This window comes from Sphaeramia orbicularis, chromosome 16 (genome assembly GCF_902148855.1).
Source record: "Sphaeramia orbicularis chromosome 16, fSphaOr1.1, whole genome shotgun sequence".
NCBI lineage: Eukaryota > Metazoa > Chordata > Actinopteri > Kurtiformes > Apogonidae > Sphaeramia > Sphaeramia orbicularis.
In genome coordinates this window covers 36,762,723-36,780,697 of record NC_043972.1, presented here as the reverse complement: position 1 = coordinate 36,780,697, position 17,975 = coordinate 36,762,723, and the positions used below count along the sequence as shown (strand labels likewise).

General features: G+C 40.1%; 1 protein-coding gene across 8 annotated transcripts in view; it reads right to left on the bottom strand.

Moving 5' to 3' along the window:
• The window catches only part of ddr1 (discoidin domain receptor tyrosine kinase 1), a 49,386-nt gene that overhangs the window by 24,579 nt on the left and 6,832 nt on the right, over window positions 1-17,975 (bottom strand). For all 8 annotated transcript variants that reach the window (XM_030157369.1, XM_030157373.1, XM_030157370.1 and 5 more), the window contains 4 exons: window positions 10,945-11,105; window positions 5,245-5,347; window positions 1,482-1,557; window positions 303-455 (listed from right to left, as the gene is read on the bottom strand). In XM_030157369.1, coding sequence (XP_030013229.1) covers window positions 303-455; window positions 1,482-1,557; window positions 5,245-5,347; window positions 10,945-10,966 — 354 coding nt within the window. In that variant the 5' untranslated portion in view covers window positions 10,967-11,105. The remainder of the gene's footprint in view (window positions 1-302; window positions 456-1,481; window positions 1,558-5,244; window positions 5,348-10,944; window positions 11,106-17,975) is intronic.

The window sequence follows — 17,975 nt, the reverse complement described above, 5'->3', positions numbered from 1 at the left end:
TTCACCCCATGTCACTATGTACAGTCTGAAGAAATCTCATTTGGCTTCTTTTTCAAATTTAGATTTTTGCACACAGGAGTCTCTCTGCAGTTGAGACAGACGGGAGCACAAATCCTTCAAATGTTACTGGATTAAATTACAATACTATAATAGGAGTCATTATGGCATGATTATTATTTTCAGAGAAATTTTTGACTGTTTGACAGCAGTATCTGTGACCAACAGACAAAGCTCTCACTACAGACGCTCATTGTTTCTGGGCCACTCATCTGATCTTACTAAGGTCAAAGAAACCTTCTTACTTCCTGGCTCCAGCGGTCTTTCCAGGTGATCCATTTCACTCCGTCACGAGAATACTGAAGCCGATAACTGCGGGCAAACTCCTGGCCATGCCCATCAGCGTGACGACCCTGGGTACCAACCAGAGCCAGGAAGTGAAGTTTGCGTAGATCCACCTGCAGAAAACAGGAAATACACCATCACATCACTAACAAGATAATATACCTGTGTATAGAGGGGAAGGTCCTGCCCCTTTCGGTGTACAATATAGTGGTCATTGGCAAGAGGCAAAGGATTTTTTAGTCGTGTTTGAGCTGTGCCGTCAGTTACACATATGAGGGTTGTTAATTTAAAGGATAACATTAAAAATTAAAAAAAAACTCAGACTCTGATATATGCAGTAAAGTACAGTTTAGTTTACTGTTAAACTGCTCACGGACTGCACCTTTCCTTTCATGTCCTACAGATCTCCATCTCCAAAAGGTTATTATCTCAGAACATTTCATCTTGTTGTTGATAAATGAATAAAAAGCATTAAACGTAGTGAAAGTCTGTTCATGTTGAAAGATGCAGAAACATCCTCAAAGGCTCTGAGCAGCTTGTGGAGAGGAAAAGATAGGATGACTTCTACTTCTACTTTGGGTTTTTAGTCTTTAATTATAATTATGAATTTTCACAGTTTTATACCTCAAGGGTTTTATGACAAACTGACTTCCTTGACTTGCAAATAATTCTTATGACAAACTTCGCACATATAAATTGTGGCATTATTCAGACACGATCAAAAATCTACTGTATATATGCACTGTACTGCAATTGAGTAAGGTCCCTCATATATAACTGAAAGGGACATAACTTTACCTCTCATCTGTCAAGAACCTGGCAATATGATACGTATCATGACACAGGGGGCAGTTGCATTGTGTAAGCTAGATGATATGTTGGGATTTATTTCCCTAATTTTATTAAAACTCACTAAAACAACACTGTTATGCAAGAATCAAATAGTATCAAGTATGAAGGGGTTTAAAGATAACATCAAATCAGCTGTCTGATACAAATACTAATTTAAAATTGGTACAATGTTATTGAGATTTGATTCAATATCACAAAATATAATAGTGCAGTGTTATTTTAAATCACCCTAAATTTGGTAATATATATAGCTTAAAAATCAGAGAAGACCAACTACAAAATCTGACCTGAAGATATTCTGACCCACTGGGAAAAACAGCTCCTGCAGGACACCATGCCCCGTCCCCTTCTCCGGTACTCAGCCTGACAGTAACAGAGAGATAAAGTTAATTTTAGATAAGACAAAATACAAAAACTTTTTGTTATGCATCATGACTGAAAAGTTCACCAAATCCTACTCTAACATCTAACAATGCAACCACAAAGTTACAAAAACACCCACAACAAGCCAGACTACATTAAAACCCACAGTGCCGGCAGCATAAGCAGGTACCATTGAGAATTGAATACAAATAGTCCGACTCCTCTGCTAACATAAATATTGGATTCTGCAGCAGCCAAACATTCATATATAAGTAGGGCAATGTTGTCTGAAAGGGATAATAACAAAATTCAGAGTCATGGCTATGGGTAAAGACAGAAAGATGCTGCAGATGGAAAATACTGAGACCACATAGGGCTCATGAGGAGATGAAAGGAGCAGAGTGAAAATTACAGTACACTTTCTTCAAAACCTCACAACAAGATCTGCTGTAAACTGTTAGGGCGGATCATTTACAGAGCTCCTCGACTTGACGTGACCACACACATGCACCACTAAAAACATTTTCCCTCTGTGCGACCTTCCTGAGAAGCCAGTTCATACTACCGCTACATATTGGCCACATGAAAACCACAACTTGGCTACATGGCTGTGAACACTGGATCAGCTGTACAAGAGCTTCAGTGTGGACGCCAGGCCACAACCACACTCTGACCACTGTGGGGGCTTCTCTCAAAATTAAAGCTGCTGCTCAGACCGCCATAACAAATCACAATATCAACTGGGTCGCACCGACAGCAACGCTCATATTTTAATCAGACCCGTTCCTCCTTTGATGGGTGAGATCATGCAACAGAAAACTGCAAGATGATATCAACACATTGCTGTTCACAAAGGGTCCTGAGATAAAGAGGAGGGCGAAGGGGGGAGAGGAGGAATGTGACTGTGGCACACTTAAATCCACCGTGCACCAGCCAGCAGGATTAACATTACAGCACACTCAACTGCCAAGTACCTAATTTTTCTCCTATTTCTCTCTGGGTCTGTCTTTTGCTTCCTTCCTAAAATCCAGCCAATTCTTCATTCATCTCTACTTCCTTCCTCATTCTCATTTCTCCTATTCCCTTCTTCCATTCCCCTCTTTCTCTCAGACCAATATGCTAATATTTCATTGCCCAAGAGTAATAAAAGCGGTTGCACCCATGAAAAAAAGCACTCTGCATCCCTCAATCATTTTCTCTCCTGAAACCCTGTTTTGGACTTCATTCTCCTCTTCTTCCACCACAGCAATGATCCAACTATCACTTTTTTTCTGTTTTTTGTGTCCACTGCACTCTCTCTGCTTTCTCCCTGAAGTCTCTTAAAAAAGAGCTGGGGCTAATAATCATTTTCACATGGTTAGACATTCAGCCAAGAGCCCCAGCCCAGCAGACTCATGGAGACAAATGAAGGCACACACATGGCTGTAACATGTTGGAAGCTTAACTCGACCCTCATGAATCTGACCTCTGCCAGACAGACAAGGTGGTAATATAATTACCGTGTGGGTTTTACAAAGACACACACTATCATCTCCTATCATAATCTAATAGACCTCCGACAAATTACTTTAGCACGGAGCCAGACATAAGAAGGCATGCAGACAAACACATTAGTTCAGAGTCACGTGAGCATTTACCCCTTGTAGAAAACTACACAGACATATCACTCTAGTTAGCATGCAGTTAACTTTGTAACTAATCACTTGTAAAAGGGCAAAAGTGACATTTTGACTTTGTGATGAGTCAATACTTAACCCAAAGAATGCTCAGAAGAGGAAGTTTTAAAGACCCACACCAGTTTTATTTCATTTACATTTCACTTTTTATGGAAATATAAACATTGTTAATTAGTGCCTCTGCAAAGGCAGCTATGTTTTTGTTATCCTCAGTTTACACAAAGCTACTGCACTGATTTGCATTTACATTCTGCAGCATCTCCATAACAAGTTGTGCCCTGTCAGTCTCCATTACATTTAAAACATTGTACTTCAGGAACGGTTTGACGAGATGTCTTAAAATTGGCACTGGCATTCACTCGTGCTCAAGAATGAACTGATTACATTTCAGTGGCTAAAGGACAAAGCTAATAAGAAAAAAGACAAAGAGGTGATAAACTACAAAGTCTGTAACTAATTGTCCAATGCTAATAACTGAGAAAACTGCATCAGTAGGTTACGATTAAAGAATAGTGGAAACATCTGAGGTAAAGGGCTTTTAACTGAATGACAGAACTGTGGGGCCTTGGCTGAGGTACATGCTCTTAGAGTTCTCCTTCATTATTTTAACCGTTATAAAATCAATTAACACATGCTTAAAACTATAAGTTTAATCCATATCTATGACTGTCAACTCTGCATTAAAATTGTAATGGTAAAACTGCCATTCTCTGGTTAAATTGCAGATTGATTTAAAAAGTCTGCATTACATTATCTCCCAGAAATAATCGATAACTGTCAAGAAACTAAGCAAAATTACTTCCCAGAATCTTAAAATATGCATTTGAGCTGTCAGTGACACTGCTGACTATACAAAATATCCTCTCAACCAAATCTTGCAAACACACTGTAGTTGTCTTTTTACACCGAGTACTAGTGTGATGTCGCAGTAATAGTTAACTGAAGTAAAGTGAGTAATTTAGAGTTCACTCCCATAGGGAAACTCAACCCCTACATTTAACCTATCTTAGCACATTCACAAGGAGCACTGGGCTGCCACTGACGGCGCCTGGGGACCAACTCCAGATCTCTGCTAGTCCCTTTGTCAAGGGCACGGATATGAGAATTAACATAGCACACATATTTTTGACAGCGGCGAAACCAGAGGACACAGAGGAAACCCCCACAGCATGAGGAAACATGCAAACTCCACATAGAAAGGCCTTGATCCAACTAGAAATCAAACTCAGAACCTTCTTGACATGAGGTGCAGTGCTCACCACTGTGCCCAACGCTGTGCTGTCAAAGAAACCAAGTGGAATAAATGAATAAACTGGTATTCATCCCTTGTTCCACTGTGGGGACTCTCCATGGACATAATGCATTCCCTGCATCCCTTACCCTGAATATTACAAAGAAATGTCTAAAACTGACCCACACCCTGATCTAAACCTAATCCTAAACTAAAGTCTCAACACTGTACCCCACAGTGAAGCAGGTCCCCACAGGTTAGTGCACAGTCATAGGCCTTATAATAGTTGTGGACAGAACCATCATGACTTCCCCAGACTGGCAGACTGGGTGAAACATACCACACTAAGGCTAGGTGACACAGTAAAGCAGCAATTTACATTACAAATTCATTTAATCGTCTTGTTAGTCTAACTTGTTAATCACAACTACCGTTAAGCTGTCAGGAAAAAAAATCCCTCATTCAACAAACAAAACTATGGAAAATTCAACTCATTAGACAAGCCTTGTGTTAGCCAAAAAAAACTTAAAGGAGCAATAATTGAAAAAACGACCAGCAATAAACTCATTAAAGGATCCAAATACAATATATGAGAACAGAATGAATACTAAAATATTTATTTACTTAATATTTGTAGTGGATTCAGTGGAAGTCTATGGGATCTACATTTTTTTGTAAAGCCGCATTTAGTAGTTGTTAGTGGTACAAAACATTCAGCTACTTCGCTACGTACACACACACACACACACACACACACACACACACACACACACAAACTACCTTCCATGTTTGGCTTCAGTGGAGTCTGACCAGGCGCTGGAGGCGGTGATGTCAGAGTCTGGGATGGTGCCATCCTCCATCCCCAAGGCATAACGACACTGAGCTGTAAGGAAAGGTTTGACAAAAGGAATCAGGAAGACAGATAAAGAGGGAGCGAGAAACAGAGACAGCCGCCAGATAGAGACATGAGTAACATTCTCATTTGTATGGACCCCATATCCAGGGGAAACTTAATATGTCAACAGTGTCGGCAGCCATCATTGGTCACGGAGCATAATGTTGTTATGTCATCTGTGGGAAAACTTCTGGACTTCACGCTTCATAACCCACACAGACACTGAGTGAGAACAGAAGAAAAAGCACAAGTAGTTTCCATCCTTTGTAATTTGTTATAGAAACTCTCTGGGTAGAGTCTGTGCTAATGAGTTCATGTAAAATGCAATTGCACTGTTTTGCATCATTTATTTTTTTAAGTCCCATCTGTCCTGTAAAAATTGACTACATTAAAAGAAGTCATCAGTATCCTGCTGAGTGTGGACATCTCCTCTGAAGCCCACACCTATATTTTTCTTTGTTCTTTTTTTGTCTTTGTGACTTGCTCTACATCCCAGACAAAGCCACGTCCTCAGGGCCTCAGTCATTCCGTATCGCCCCTTGTTTCTGTTGCCACTGCTCGGGGATTTGCAGCAGAGAACAAAAGAGAGAAAGAAATGAAGGGTGAATGGAAGAACATAGACAGGTCTCAGATATCGCTCCTGACTCCACTCCAGAGGCACGCATTATCAGCTGATCCAGATAGCATGGTCCCAGGCAGGGATTACCCCACGACCCAGCTATCTGAAGTCAGTCATGAGGAGATGATTTTGAAAGGAGGTGGGGAGGGTGAGGGCTGAAGGGAGGGTTAGATTGGTGATAAAGTGGAAAGGGGTACTGACAGCGATATGGGGAGGAAGCTGAGGGTGATAGAAAGAGGCGGGGGTGAGGTGGGTGTCAGTTTCTGTCATTGAGTCAGCGCACAGGAATGTTGGGCTGCTTGACAAACCCTAAAAACCCCAACGGGTGCAGCAGACACACATACACAAAATGTTCATCCACACCCTGCAGACAGGTGCCCATTTCATTACATGATGATGATGATGATCATGACAATCATCACCATCACAGCACCAGTCTTCTGCAGTTTTTTCTGTGTCCTTTCTCTCATATTGCCTTTTGCTATCACATCTTCTCATTCTTCATGAAGTTCTTTCACTAAACCTTGACGTCAGTTTATATTCCAATTTTCCTCAGGACAAAAAGTGAGTTTGTTGTTGTAAATTTGCTGTGTCACAATCTATTTATCATCTGACATGGACTGATCAGCTTAACTGTCAATCCTAGTTTCATTTAATGCTGAAATTATTGTGTGATAAATCTGAACATTCACTTCCCCAGCTTCTCAAACCACTCCAATATCTGAGGGCATCACCTTTGGCTCTTTTTGAAGGATATTGTTAGGGATCACATAAAAATAAGGGATGCACTGATATACACCAATCAGCCAGAACATTCTGACCACCGACAGGTAAAGTGGTGTCAGTTTTGATTATTTCAGTACAACCTGTCAGGGGTGGGATATATTAGACAACAAGTAAACAGGTAGACCTATGGGAGCAGAACAGTATCACCACCTGTCTAAAATTAGGTCCCCCTTTTTCCACAAAAAGAGCTCTGATCCTAGACTCCATCAGATCTCTGAAGGTGTTCTGTGGTATCTGGACCAAAATGTTAGCAGCAGATCCCTGCAGTCCTGGAAGTAGAAAGGTGGACCTGATGGATCGGATTTATTTGTCCGACACCTCCCACAGATGCTTAGTGGTTCTGATATTGGGATGTCCCTCCTTAGTCCATTTTTGGTCGGTACCAACCACTGAAGACCAGGAACACCCAACAAGACCTGCATTTGTGGAGATGCTCTGACCCAGTCATCACCGTTACGATATGGACCTGGTCAAAGTCACTCAGTTCCTTATGTTGCTTATTTTTCTGCTTCCAACACATCACCTTCAATGACTAAACGTTCACTTGCTGCCTAATATATCCAACATGGTGAAAAGTCCCACTGTAATGAAATAATATATTACTATTATTACCGCTTCTCCTGTCAGTGGTCAGAATGTGATGGCTGATCCCAGTATTATGCCCAGACATCATCACTGAATAATATTTGCTGATATTGGCCAGTGCCTGTAATGACATAATTCCTCTAATGGCAGTGGTCGCTATTTATCTGTTGCGTTATAGTTGAGGTTGGTTTGTAAATCTGTAGGACTGTATTTATTGTATTTGTTATGTTCATTTAAAAATAATGTGATGAAGACTTTTGAACTGTTGACCTAAACAAAATTTAAAAAAATAGGACCAATGGCCCTGTAGCTTACCGGCCAAATTAAAAGCTTTGGGAAATGTATCCAGATGCCATTTATTATCACCCAGTTATGTGTATTTATTATATTACAGAAATAGCCCATGTTTTGGTCATATTCCAACCAGATATGTAAAAAATTCAAATTCCAACTTGATATCATTAATACTTACTGATTTATTGTATCAATCCACTTCCTATCTGTTATAATGGGAAAATTTTTCAAAGTCGCACCAAATCCAGAATCAGATCCGGATCGAAATAATGTCAATACCTTGTGTTGACATCATCATAAAGAAGCTGTATACGAAGTTTGAAGTCAATCAGAATTGTAGTTTCGGAGAAGACGACGATTGAAATTTTTTGTAACGGACAACAGACGACGACAGATGATGACAGACAACGACAGACAACGACAGACAACGACAACGACAGAAGACAGACAACGACGCATGACGACAATAGCTTACAGCCTGTTGGCCGGTAAGCTAAAAAAGGGAAAATAATACTGACATCAGATATCAACCAAAGTGTCAGCATTTTAAGTATTAGTATTACCCAAAAGTTTGCAACTGTTGCACACCTGTATACATCTGCATTATTCTCTCTTTGAAAGGAACAAGCTTCATTAACTTCCATTTAGCCCCTGAATTAACAAATCCATTTCTTATATAAACATTGTAGGCAACATGTCCAGACATAACTCAGAGAATGATGCTGAGTCAAGGTGAATATTCTATTGAACAGTAAATTGCATCATTGTTATTTTTCTTCTATATTTTCCACCTGTTTCATGCTGTAGGAAAACAAGAAGTTAAAAGTGCTCTATTTTTATTTGAAGAGGATTAGTTAAAAGCCATCAAATGCACTTAGAAAACACAATGAAAACAAAATGTTCCACTGTGGAAGTATACATTTACATTACTTTATTTCAACTTTCATACTGTTTTCCATCTAACTTGACGTGGTGGAAATAATGTTCAAAATTGGTTCTTCATGGTTTTTGGAGAGAGAACATCACATTACTTTGGTGTTTACATTTTGCTAGAGGTTACAGCTCTCTACATTCTGCTTGACTAGGTTGCAACTACTTTAGGAAGCAGTATTGTGTAAATGTCACGTCATTCACACCACAATAATCATAAAATAATACAACATAAATACTAAAAGTGTATTATTCACATGTGCCATATAATGGAATGTGTTAAATATTCTGTATTATCTAGTGAAATATATTTTAAAGTAGCCAACACTGTTTGTAGATTAATTGAAAACCTACTTAAAACAAATGAAGGATCGTGAAAACAATCCTTTGTGGTGGCTCTAGACTCATTGCTGTCTAGCTGCTGCAGTCACAAGGTTGATCGTACTGCAAACAGTCTCCTCTGGTTACACCTGGTTGGCTCACATTCACTAACCCCCTCATTCGCTCCCTCTCGGACATTTTGACTGACATTTTCATGAGCTGCCTGTGCATTAGCGGTCCTGACAAGCCTGGGGGGGACCGCCCAGCTATCTCACTCTCCTATTACACACGACTGGCTGGCAGACAGGGAGAGGACACAGGATAGCCTGTTGATAGCAGGCAGAGAATGAGTCTTACTGATCTGAGAATGTGAGGAGAATGTCATAGCAGCAGGATGGGCAAACATCAGGCCCATGGACAGTAGGAAGCAAAGATAGAAAAAGGGCAAAAGGATGATGAAAGGCAATCATCTAAGGCAGGGGTCCTTAACCTTTTGGGACCAGAGCCCATTACAGATCAAACATTTCCCAAGGACATACCTCATAATTGTACCACCACCCGAGCATACAGTAAATGCCATGTTAACTGTTAGATGCCATTAGAAGTATTTAAATGATAAGACTTTTCAGAGCTGAATCCTTTAGACCTGCTTCACAGTGGAAAACAGAAACACATTTGAATCAATTTGAGTCATGTTCATACCACTTATATTCTTTTAAACAGAGGGGCATTTTATTCACATTTGGACTCAATAGCTTTAATACTTTGAGTGGATTGCTCTTAAAAGCTTTTGAGAAAATTAACAGTAGCAAACATCTAAATCTGACTGAGTGCATACTTCAGCTTCAAAACAATGAACTTACTGCTCTTTATTCAAATCATTGGCAGGAAGCCCTGAATAAATCAGACCAGAAGTTATCTAACACAAGAAGAAATCTTTTGTTTAGCTCTCATATTTTGGGTGCTTTGTAAACAGATATCACTTTAGCCTGACTAACTTCACAGCTTCTTCTGCTAATGCCTAATGACATATGACACATATTGGCCATCTGTCGCTATTCTAACACTGTTCCTCAAAAAAAATCAACCCGTAACACACACATTGCTGTTGTCATATTTCTTTAATTTATCCAGTTTACTCAGCAGCAGCTGACAGAGGGGACTGAGTTAAATATCTGAAATTATACATCCATACGTTAAGAGGTAGCTAGATGGCTAATAAGCTAAGCCAGGGGTCAGCAGCCTGGTCCTAGAGAGCCACTATCCTGCATGTTTAGATGTCTTCCTTCTTCCAACACACCTGATGGTCATTATCAGGCTTCTGCAGAGCTTGAGGATAGGCTTATCATTTGAATCAGGTGTGTTGGAAGAGGGATACATCTAAAACATGCAGGATAGTGGTTCTCTAGGACCAGGGTTGCTGACCCCTGAGCTAAGCTAATAAGCAGGAGGTGCAGTTTGTTGCACTCTGGGTCTTGGGAGTGATTCATAAATTACTAGTACACGAGGGAATAATGGACACAATATGTTTTACGGACACAAAATGGGCCACATCTGTAAAGAGTGCACTTGTAGACTAAGAAGGCTGGAGAAGCAGCTTGTGTCCAAAGGATTTGAGGTTTAATTCAAGAATAATAAACATAACTGCTGCGCACTTTTAATACCCTAAATACCCCGAAATATAGTGAAGATTCTGTTGAAAGCTACTGCCCTATAAATTAGATTAGATGTCTTTGTGTAAAAACTTATTACATGCCATATTACTATTTGAAGTACTCAGATACTATAATTGCACAAGGCCCATTTGACCTTGAAAAGTAGGTCATGGTCACCCATTTTCAATGGGCTTCTGCTCCATGCCAAGATGTTTCCACAGTATCAATTTGGTGCAGATATCTCAATGCCTTCTTCAGATAATGCTATTATGGATTGAATGGACCAGGTAGACGGACAGACAGACGGACGGAAGACGACAAAATGATTACAATAACCTTTGTCCGAGGGGTAAAAAAGAACACGAGAGCTGTTTTCAAACCTGTAAATGTGTTACCTGGGTTTAAAGTGCCACTCATGGTCCACTGCAGGATGCCACTAACGCCAGCAGGACTGTGACCACAGTGATAGGAAACAGCTGCAGAGTTGGCAAGGCCATGACAGCAGGCAACACTCCTGGTTACCTGTCCGGAGACACGCTGTTGACCACAGGCATACCTGTTGCAAGGAGAAGCAGAGACACATATAGAAAGTCATTTTCTGAAATATATTTTGGGACTTTTTTGTATTTGCTTAATCTGCTGATCTGATTTTCACACCCACACATTATACATTCTCACATACAGCTCTGGCCTTGGGCTGAGCTCACACACTCACCTTCTTATCAATAACTTCACTCCATCAATCAAATCCACTTAGTCTAAAGCACACAACATGCCTCACAGTCATTTGTTTTCAATTTTTGGCATGCCGAGCTCAGCAATGGACCAAACCCGCACAGGGCCAAGAAAACAAAGGCCCACTTTCACACACCAATTTGTTTTTCTCTCTGGAAGAAGTATGTGGTGATACAATACTTTACAGCCTTTAGAAAGGCTACAAAACATCTCGGTAATTGAAGGTGGTATAATTAGCCAACTGTATTTACTCCTAGACAATTCTGTTCCTTCTCTATGTGATATGTCAATCATTTCTCTAAGCTGCTGATTCCAGACCAGTTATTCCTTGATAGAAATGAGTGTATTCAGATCATGGAGACGGAGATGCTATTTGGAGGAAATAGCAAACAGATTGACGAAATGAAAGTCAACCTCAACTGGTACAAGAGAACAGAAGGACAGATGTCACAGCATTTGGAGATAATGGAAACAGAAATGTAATCTGTGTTACATCAACATAGCAAAACACTGCACCACAGACATTTTGTGTTAAGTTGGAAATCTGTAGAAAGGCATGTTTTGCTCAGGGCAGATACTCATACCAATTCTAAGTAACCATGGAGGTTGATAACCACATTAAAACCATTTGTAAAAACCTTAGTGCTGAGTAGAGTGGTCGCATTTGACAGAATCTTAGCAGATTAGCAGATGGGTAATTAAAGATGTCAATCACAGATTGTACCCCTACCTCCATAAAAGCACCCATGATTGACAAAACCTTTGCAACACAGCCTGTTAAGTCCAGTCCAGAGGAGCTGTAGAAGTGTTGTTTCCTGTCAGATCTCTTGAATTATATAATGCTGAAAGCTAATTAAAGATTTTTTGTCCAATGTCTCAAAGAAACTATTGTGCAACGGAGCATCAAAGTGACTGTCAGCTCAAATAAATAAAGTACAATTATTTCAACAACATTTATTCTGTTTTTCAAATTTTACCTGAAGGACTTTAAATGAATACCTGTGAATAAGGAATGTTATTTTCTCATTTCAGTGCAGACATGTAACAAATCAAACAGTGCTATAGGCAGGTCACTGCTCAAGGCCACTATTCCTGTTTGTGCACCTAATGTTGAACCATTTGCAGCACTTCAACCAAAACAGGTTTGGACCCATAAACATGGTTAACAGCTGGAACTAAAAAATAGTTTCCCTCAGCCTAATGTACATCACATCTGTTGTGATCATATGTCTTATTCTACAGGTTGGAGAGAGAAAACAGAGAAGACAACAGCAATGGAAAAGTGCATGTCTGCTGCTTAGAGGCGATTCGGTCATCTACTGAATTTTGGGAAAAGCTACAAATGAGTGTAATTAAGCTGTATGCCAAACTACATGAAGAGTTTGCCAAAGCTGATTTCACTTGAATACAAGAACAAATGATAAATAGACTATGGAAAAATACAAAACATTACTAAGACTCAAAAAAGTTGGATTCCAAAAGTGGAGCTGGACACAATAATTAGTTTCCCAATTATGATACATCATTCATTCATCTCCTGAACCACTTCATCCTCGAGGGGGTTGGTGGGTGCTGGAGCTGATCCCAGCTACATTTCGAGCGAAGGCAGGGTGTACCCATGACATGTCACCAGTACATCACAGGGCTGACATGCATAGTTGACCAATTAACTTATTAGTCCATGTCTTTGGATGGTGCACTATGAAAAGTTCTGTGCTGACACATCCTTGATAACAATGGTCTCGGAAATGGAAACATAAATGATTCATTATATGGAACCAAGATCCCCCGTATCTGCAATCAAGTCAAGAAATGGTTAATTCTGTCGGTAATGATCTAAAAGTGGTGACAACGAAGCATCAGAGCCTGTTTTAAAAATAATTTATTTGACCTGATATTGTATTCTAAAAAGTAGTAACTCTAATATGTATAAAATATCAAATCCAATAATGAGCCAGGATTCATTGGTTGAACCCGACTTGATTGTTTTCATCCACTCATTTTCCAAACCACAGTGAAAGCATTACAGGAGTGTCAGAGCCAATTCCAACTACCGACGGGCAAAGGTTGTACAATTACACCACGTGTTTCCAGTTCAATGCAGGGCTTCTTCATAATTTGTTATACGAAGATGGAGCTCCGTTTTTAATCTATATTCTTTTGCCCAACTTTACGGAGATGATTTACCATACAAATATTTTAGATGGTTGGAAAAAAATAGGCTTTTCATAGCTTTATCCCTGTGTGTATTTTACTTTTGAATGTGATAGACGAAGGCTTCCAGTGGTGGAGCAAGAGGGAGGAAAGACGCCTCATGATAAGTGGAAATCTGAAGTGGGAGTGACAGCTGGGAGAGACAGAGAGGCCAGTCTGTCTTCCCAGTGGACCCTCTGTGTTTCGGCTTCATCTCTGAGTAGACTGGGACAAGTCGACAGCTGACACACAGCTGTAGTGACAGAAGATAGGAGGGGGGGGGGTATCAAGGGATTCAGGGAGGGAGAATGCATGGAAACAGAGAGAGTAGGAGAGTTAGCTCAGACACAGCGAACCAAGCGGGTGGAGTCGCAGGAACAAGAGTGGCGATGACATGGGTACATGTGTGTGTATTTGGGAGGAGGGAGGTGGCATGAAGTGACTTATGACCTTGTAGTGTGTGTTCATGCATGTGTGTGTGTGTGGTACACATATGTGGGCACAGAGGGGCTCTCAGTGTTAGCCAGCCAGTGCAGCTGTCCTGATTGGGAGACACAAGGCAAACGATACATGGTGCATATGTTTCAAGGGGAGACAAACTGAAAGAAAAGAGGAAAAACTTTTTTTGAATGAGTAAGTATGTGTGCTACTTTGCCAGATGACAAAATGATGAAATATGAGGATTACTGGACTACAGTATAGCGCCATGTGGAAAAACATGGGCTCAGAAACACAGCAGCAACAGAGGCCAGAAGTCAAAGGCAATCACTATAACAACCAAAAGGATGTCAACAAACATCACCCCTGACAGCATCTCCTCAACAGTTTGTGAATGAGTAGGAAAGAACCAAAGTAAGTTTTATCCAAAACAGAACAGTGAGGAGATGTTATGAGCTGAAAAGCAAGTCAGATAAATGTTTCAGTAAGCAGGAACAAAAGCGGCTGCAGTCATCCAAGAACATTGTTGTTGGAAAAGTCAAGTGGTGTTGAACAGCTGTGGTTAGTGCTTAGGGAGAGTGAGAAGGGCCCGCTGTGTTCTGGAGGAGGCAGCACTGTGTGCAGCCCAATCTGTGCTCTTACATTTTGTCTGGGGTAATCCACGAGCAGGACTAATGAATACTTATGAGCAGCTGCTGTTTCTGTCCCATACAACCAAACACAACTGACAAGAGGGGCAGAGTCGAGAGGAGGCAGACAGAGGGAGACTTTTTGAGTTTGCAGTCATTGCATCATTAAAGACAGTTTGCCAGGGTCTCTATAATTAGATTGCCTCAGAAAAAAATGGCAGGACTGCCTTGGCACTGGTTATCATCTTTTCTTGAGTGCCTCTCATGTTGGAACCAAATGTTAGCATTCGTTATTCTTTCCAGTTGTGTAATAAAGCTACCCCAAATGTCAGGAATGACCTAAAGAATTATTCATACATTTTTTCAGGTTTTAGCCCATTAACTGCTAATTATATATTGTTTATATTACTGCAGACCATTTTCCACAGGCCATTGTAACTCATAGGCTTTTTTGTGATTTCCTACATTCTAGACAGTCATTAGCTTCAGCCTTTGTCAGGACATTAAAAACTCAGTGTCCACAGACCTAGGAGAGGTACTCAATCACACAGTCCAGGTTTTCAGTGTGTGTCATCATCCAAGTCTTACCAGACATGCTGAACATATGATTCTCACCATGAAAATGTTTCCCTTCATTCTTTTTCCTTGATGTGATTTTGCGATAACAAACCATTTGAACCATTTTGGCTTAATTCTCAGCCAAGTCTCATCAGATACAGTATGAGAAGTGCTGCAAGGGATTGTCAAAGTACTCCCTGCTTCCATGTACATAATCAACTGATGGTGTTCATGAGAAACAAAGAAAAAACATTGGCTTATGTTAATATATGCAGATAGATCAACTCATGTTACTGAACTGTGCGTGGAAGTGGAAATCATATTAACTCACAAATTGACATCATCATGACACAGACACACCCATCACAATAATGATAACAGCACTACACAATAAGACAATCATGTGAAAAAAAAACAAACATCCCTAAAACAGCAGAAAAAAAATGAAAAAAATATGTATTCATTTACTGGATCGAGGTATCATTTTCACAGAATTTGATGAGAGATGAAACGACACAAAATGGTAAATGGACTGAACTTATATAGCGCATTTTCTACACCTTCATGGTGCCCAAAGCACTTTACAATTCCACACATTCACCCATTCACACACACACTCATACACCAGTGGGTGGCTACTGCTATGCAAGGCGCTGCCTGGCCTTACTGTGCCTCAGCATAGCATCACTGCATGTTTTATAACCAAGTAGTGGTAGTAATTGTTTTTAATGGTCTAACTTGACTATGTGGTGACAATATGGACAATTTTATATTTGTAAAATAATGTGCATTGGAGTTCAATGTTGGTTCCTGAGTATTTCATTTTTGTCTGGTCTCTTCATGTCCTTTGTAAATATTCATCCATTTCTGCCATTGATTAAAAAAGTCACTATTTGGAACCAGCGTATCAATAACATAGCAGGAGGGATTCATTATAATATGCTGTTGGGGCTTGGTGACAAAATAACACCCTCAAATGAGGATCTTTCTTACTTGATACAGATAGATTGAATAGCTTTCACATGTTAGAAATAGAAGTGACACTCATGGGTGGATTTTGTGTTTGAGGGGTAAATCTCACAAGTCTATTCAATGTACTGGCAGGTAAGTGTATGTACTAAAGTAGTCACTAAGTTAAAATAAATAAATAAATAAATAAAATAATAATAATAATCCTAAGAATCTGTTCTGCATTTTGATCTCATTTACAGACTTGTTCCCACTGTGGTCTGTGTCAGAGTTTGATACAAACAGACATGGAAATGGTGCATTCCATGCACCTCATAAACTCTAAAATCTCCATTGTTCTGTGGCAAAAACGCGTGGGCACCAAGAGACTTGATGTTACATTCAAGTGGTTGTCATAAATCTTCACTGCAGAATGTTCATTAAAAAAGTAAAGTTTATCATTTATCTTACTTTATTTATTTAATTACAGGTCTATATCTATCACTACACTGAGAGGATGAAAACTTACATGTCCATATTCTAAAGTCTTGTCTGTAAACCCTTTTTCTCATGCCATTGTATAAGCCTTTAAAACATTGTTTCCGTTCTTTATCTTTCTTCTTCCATAAACAGACTTCAGAGTGAAATGTCCCATCATGACCAGATAGAGTAACATACTTCCTCAGTTAGAGGTGACTAATGACCGCTGGGGACTCAGAGTGTGGTGAGCTCTTTGTTTTGGATTTCCGTCAACATGAGGACACTGGTGAGGTTGCATGCACCGCTGCCCTGTGAGTCCTGAAGACAAGGAAGCGTGAATTCATCTTCAGTCTTCTGTGAAGACTGTGATGGTACCAGTCCCAGAAACAAGGTCATCTGATGACTTTCCTGAAAACAAGCTTGTTTCCTGTGTGACTCGGGGAGGGTTGTGTGAAGTAATGATCCCTGTGGAGGCCACTGTTTCCTTGTTTTTATAGACGACTCACTCTAACGGATGTTTGAAGTTTTCTTGGTGGCAGAAATCTGTGCTTGGGGTTCCTTTTTTCATCTTGCACACATTTCCTTCAATGTACTTATGTTAAATATTAAAAGATCAATCAGAATAGTATTTCCTCTACACATCCTTTAAGTCAGCATGGAGGAAAACTAGAGGACAAATAAAAGAAAGGGGGTATAGGGAGTGCAAATGCAATGATTACTTACAGTAACATCTACCGATGATATGCCAGGAAACTATGGCTGACTTTGATGATTTGCCTGCTATTGGTCATAGTGTTGGTCATGCATTGGTCATCAAATAGTACAGCTGTGTGTCACCATGTTAGCAGAATACAAGGAAGTGCTGATCACAGCAGTGGAGTCAGATTTTACTATAGTGTGTGGAAACAGGAGGGAAACATGGATGAATCACTAAAGAGGGTAATGAGTTAAAGGAGAAGACAGCGACAGTGGCCGAGTCAGAAAAACAAATTAAACAGCAGCTTTCCTTAGAGCCAAAACAAGGCAAAACAAAAGGAAGAGAAAGTGCTGGATGTGAGCGAGGTGGTGATTCATGATGAAATACAAGAGAAAGCAAAGAGAGGGCACTGGAAGAACTAATCGTGCCTCAAGATATAGTGTAGCTCAGCTGAACTTCTCATGACTCATTAAGACAGCTCAGCTTTCACTGAAAAATACATAATTTTACACTCACCATCCTGATGACACAGACCCAGCAAGTTGAGCAATATAGAGAGATGTTGAGCAGCAAACCAATTCATGACAAAAAATTCAAAGGCAAAGACTGGTGATAAGTGTAGCATGGAGACCCGTGTACCAGACCTTAAAGGCAGTGCAAAGTATAAGAAATGAAAGTAATAATGGTGGGTTCATTATAATGCAGCCCCACAAAGCTGAACCCAATCCATAAAGTCAAACTTCCATAT